This window comes from Poecilia formosa, unplaced genomic scaffold, assembly GCF_000485575.1.
Source record: "Poecilia formosa unplaced genomic scaffold, Poecilia_formosa-5.1.2 Scaffold48, whole genome shotgun sequence".
Taxonomy (NCBI): domain Eukaryota; kingdom Metazoa; phylum Chordata; class Actinopteri; order Cyprinodontiformes; family Poeciliidae; genus Poecilia; species Poecilia formosa.
Window position 1 is genome coordinate 387,064 of NW_006799987.1, and position 5,298 is coordinate 392,361.

The 5,298-nt window shown below is 38.9% G+C and overlaps 1 protein-coding gene across 4 annotated transcripts in view; it reads left to right on the forward strand.

Annotated features, from left to right (window-relative positions):
* The window catches only part of aplp2 (amyloid beta (A4) precursor-like protein 2), a 79,380-nt gene that overhangs the window by 32,161 nt on the left and 41,921 nt on the right, over positions 1-5,298 (forward strand). For all 4 annotated transcript variants that reach the window (XM_007552329.2, XM_007552330.2, XM_007552327.2 and 1 more), the window contains exon 2: positions 4,746-4,919. In XM_007552329.2, the coding sequence (XP_007552391.1) occupies positions 4,746-4,919 (174 nt within the window). The remainder of the gene's footprint in view (positions 1-4,745; positions 4,920-5,298) is intronic.

The following is a 5,298-nucleotide window of genomic DNA, read 5'->3' on the forward strand; positions in this document are numbered from 1 at the left end:
GACTACGAAGTAGGGCTGTTGTAAACGAATATTTTAGTAATCGAGGTACTCGAATCATTCGAGGAATCGTTTCAGCCCTACTACGAAGGTTTTGTTGTGTTGCTGCTCAGTCAGACAGTCGAGGTCTGTCAGAAAGACCGCCTGCTGCTTTTACTTACCGGAGAGTTAATGAGGTCCAATATGGCCTCATTAGTCCTGATGGACCTCTGAGAAAAGGGTCAACTTGACTGAATCAAGACGGTGAAGAGGTTTTTGTAGGTCTGGAGGGATAATTAAAGTTATTCAGAGCAGACAGCTTCGCCATGTGTGGGCTGAAACCGGGTGGTTGGTTGGCGTTTCTGGTGACTGTGTGTTTTTGGAAAGCAGCTGGTGCAGATGTTGAAGGTTTCCATGTGGGGGTTTTCTTAATGTCCCTGGTTATCTCATTAGCCGAGCTTCCATAAAGTACCGAATTATAAAAAAAAAAGAAAATTTAAATTAGCTTCCTCATTTTGCAAAATAAAAAAAGAGGTCATTTGTAGCTACTTGTTCATTTTAGGCAATAAAATGTTTATTTTCTTGCTTAAAAAGGAATTACATTATTTTAATGTATTTCTAGAAAGGCTCAAGTGGTTAATCAATTTTTAAAAATCTGATTAATCAATTAATCATCAGAATAATCAATAGAATAATTGTTTACTAAGAATCATTTGTTGCAGCTCTAATGTCAGTCTTTACTGGCTTTCTGCTCACCAGTGGCAGCTGAATAAGGCTTCACGTTTTTAGTAGAGCTGGATGATATGGCTGAAAAACGCATCACGATATCAGCAATAAATAGTTATTGATTAGTTTTTTGTTTTAAATATATGAAATGCTGCCAAACTGGTGATGGGACCTTTCTTATTTTATCCACAGTTTTCCCTCTATGCTGCTGTTTTTTATTTTTAATCAGTTATGAGGCACAGTGGGGAAACCTTAAACTGCTACTGCACAAGTTACTCAGCATGTTGTTGCTAGGTAACCAGAGAATGGGTGAGTTGCTAGGCAACCAAAGAGCGAGTGGGCTAGTTGACTCCACTAACATTTCTTAGCTAGCCTTGAGAGGCTGAGCAGATAGTCTTTCCTCTTCCTACAAACGATTGAACATTTTTCAGACGTATTACCTGTCGATATTGATCACCTGTCTTATCACGATGTATATTGTTGATTTATTGTCCATATTAATTTGATTTCATTGTTTGAAAGGGTGGAAAACTCTCTCTGCATTGTGTCCTGGTACGTGGACATATTTGCACCTACACTTTGGGGTTAATGACGTCTCATCATAATAAGCTAAACTGTATCACTTTCTCTCAGGCCCTGTTTGCTGAGCCTTGCTGAATTTGATGAAAATATGCTTCAGAAATAGCATCACTGCTACACTGTAGTTCAAAAGGCCTTGTTTCCAACTGCAGATGAGGTACATGACTCCAGATTAAAGTCAGTCCTCCCCTTTTTCCACAAGAGGAGTTAAAATTCTTCGAGCCCAGCTCTTGAGTTTTCACGTTTCGCCGTCACCATCGTCCTCCTCGAGCCACCGCCTCTCAAACCGCCCTGTGAAAGAAAACACAGGAAGGAGAGCAAACAGGGCTGTTTATTTGCTGCTTAATTGGACCTCTTTTAATTGCTGTTTATCTTCCCGAGGTCCATTTTCCTATAACGGAAATATAATCGCTGTTTGCTCTTACGCAACGTTGAATTCCACGAGGGGCAGAGATAGGCAGAGCGAGGACAGAGGAGGGGATTGTTGTGCCTTTTGGACTGAATTCAGCTCTTGATTGTGGGTTTTTTCTGAGAGCTACGCGCTTCTGCAGCGTGTATTTGTGGCTGCAGCTCATCACACACAGCAGCCAACTGCTGATTACGCAGCACTTGTTTTGTCCGCTCTCCTTTTGTCAGCGACGCTGAATCAGTCCAACGTTTACCAAACCTGGAAAAGCAGAAAACAGTTTGTCCTTGATCATTCCTGCGATGTCTCTCTAAGGGTTTGAAATTTGTTTTGATGATCTGATAGCATCGAGATCAAATGTCTTCCAAACCACTTCCTGTTGTCTTGGGATTCAGAACCGCTTCCCTTTAAAAGTTAATTAGAGACTCAGCAGAAGGTCGAGTGTTTGGCTGCCGTGACTTATTGTGCCAGTTAGAAGCTGATGCCAGCACATCAGTCTTCTAAAAGCTGATTAGAAATGTCTTTTCTCCTTAAAGAGGATTGAAGAGCCAGAAACCTTGATCCTCATCCTGATTCCTCTCTCATGCAGAGTTCAGTAAACAATGGCAGGGGAGTAATAACAGATTTCCTCCCCTGTTCAAAGATTAAGATGGTGAGTCGGACAGGATGGAGCAAACAGCTGAGGGTTGTCAGAGTCACGTATTATTTGGTAAACTGAGACTTTTTCTGGGCGATTTGACAGTAATAAATTAAACATTACATGTGGGGTTCCACAAGGCTCCATACTCGGGTCACATTTGTTCAAAATTAATATGATCTCAGTGGCTCAGACTATGGAGTACTAAAACATTTTAGATTTATATTTAAAAATATGAATTATATAATCTTTTATGTTGGTCTAAAATGCATTGAATGCTCTTTCTTTTTAAAAATTGCTGTTTATTTTTAACTTCATCATTTATTTATCTTTTTTTATCATGATTTTTTTTTTTCAGTTTGATTTTTGACTATTAAAAATGTCTTCTAAGGGGATTTAAAAGCTCTAAGGAGGTTGTAAATGGCATAATGAGAAGCATTGTTGTGAAGGTGGAGTGTCAGAAAAAGCAGGAGCTTCTTAAAGAGACAGGCACATTACATTTCAAGGCATTACATTGCAAAGTTAAATTTCTTTTAAGTTGCATTTAACTTATTTGCTTAATTTTACAGCGACTGAATGAAAGTCCCATGATTGTTGATTGTGCTATAAAATGGCACTATGTGCCTGGAAATTTTTAAATATTTGGTCTAAAAGACACTGTACTGTCTATTTAAATATTGCTGTTTATTTGTTTTAAGTATATTTATGTGATTTATCATTTTGTCTTTTTTCATCATGTTTTAATGTTTTTCACAACCAGTTTGTAAACGGCATAATGAGAAACATTGTTGTGCTGAAGGTGGAGTGTCTGAAAGAGCAGGAGATTCTTAAAGAAACAGGCGCGAATTGTTTAAAGTTATTTACAACACTTTTACAACTGAAGGTAACATAGTTATTTGATTATGCTAAACATTGTGTTGTTGTGAGATCAACATTCTTCTACGCTTGCGGGTCGCTTTGGGGTTGAACAGTTCACACTGACGTCTGATCCCAATCTCAATGTTACAAAAAAAAATGGAATTGAGCATAAATTTTTTTAGCTTTCAGTGTTTATTTAAATTCCTTTTATTTTTCCTTTACTTTGTGCATAAAACGTGTTATTTTTGTTTAGCTAGCATGGTAGAATCCCTCAGCCTTGTTGTTTACCTTTAAGGATAACGGATGCGTCCTTCATGGGGAGACTTTGGTCCCAGGAGAGGCGAACAAGCAGAGCTCTGCCCCAAATACGAATTTCCTGTTTTATGAAACAGTACAAACTGCTGCCATGTTTCCAGCTCTGTGAGCTGAAACCGAGCAGAAATGAGATCTAGAGAGTTTTGAACACACTATCCAAGCAGACTTTCATGTCAACTTGGCAAGATGTTCGTGTTTCTTTCCATTTGTGTCCTGTCTGAGCCGCTCTGCTCTCTCAGCACTGCAGCATTGAGCTGCTCCATCATGTAGTTATCTACTGCAACCGATGAGCTGAATCTGCTTCATCAGGCCTGACTTCTCGGCACAAAACGCTGCTGCTTTTGGACAGAAAGCAGATAATTACTCAAATCTGTTTGCATAAGGGATGCAAGTTATCAATTAACGAGTTAATCTAAAGTTGATTTTATCTATCCACAAACATTTACTCTTGTATGAAAAGGACCAACTGTCTTTTTATTATATAAAGAGCTAAATTTCTCATAATATGCCAAATAAAAAATAAATTATTTTTGTGTCAGCTAGTACTAATTACCTGAATAAGCAGAAAATTGTGGCTTAGTCATATTATTAAACCTATAAAATATAGCAAAACAGAAGCATCTCTGGTGGTTGAATAGAACAATAAAATGTTATTAAATAATAAAATATATGAAACGGTGAATCCCCAGTGAACAGAGATGTTTTTAAATTATTAGTCTGTGGTTGCTCTTGAAGAAATGTTAAAACTTCCCTCCACGAAGCGCATTAACACTCAAAATGCGTTATAATTTATTTCTGTTATGACTCTGCCTTTCTGTCGGGACATCGTCGCCTTTAGCGCGTCATTAATTTTTGGTTGAGAAGTGAGACGCTATTTCGTCATTCGGCTCGGTTGCATGAACATTATTAAAGGTGATAACTTAAGGAGTTTGTCGAGTGTTTATATTACAAAACAGAACCGCTTAAAGTGCCTTTTCCATCCCAAACCGGACTCTGTTTGGACCGTTGCTATTTGTTGTGCTATCGCCCCGCCGCCATCTTTGATTCTGTCTGAATGGCTTCCTTAAGGATGACCAGCGTTGCCCTCTGCTGGATGGTGGCCAAACTACAACATTAAAAGCCGGCTTAAAACGGACGTTACTAGTTAATTGATTTAAACTATTTTTGTATAATAAACTATTAATTGACAATAACAACATTCGAAGCTTTTATTTTGTTTATAATGACACTTTCTTCCTCTCTCTGCAGGCTCTTGCTGCCAACGCGGGAACAGGGCTCGGTGCGGTGGAGCCACAGGTGGCCATGTTCTGTGGGAAACTCAATATGCACGTCAACATTCAGACCGGCCGCTGGGAGCCCGACCCGTCAGGAACCAAAAGCTGCGTAGGAACCAAAGAGGGTGTGCTGCAGTACTGTCAGGAGGTGAGTCACAGCGACACAGACGCCTCATGTCAGACTCAAGAGACATAATATAAGGATAGACGCCTCATGGACCGCTCTCGCCTATTGTCGCTGACGAGATTTAGGGCGGCCATCTTGGAGCGGTACTCCATTCCACTCAGCGTTATGTGTTTAGCAGGCACAATGACGTATCAGCGGATTTAATCGATCATAACACACTTTTTTGTTACTGTAAACCATATTCAAACATCTATCAAAGCAACATTTATAAACAATTGTATTTTTTAAGTATGTTTTTAATACATAGTTCATCATATTTAAATATGCTTAGTGCCTATAACAATAGAATAAGAATGGAATATTCTGATATCGATGTATGAAGAGCATATTACAAAGCACA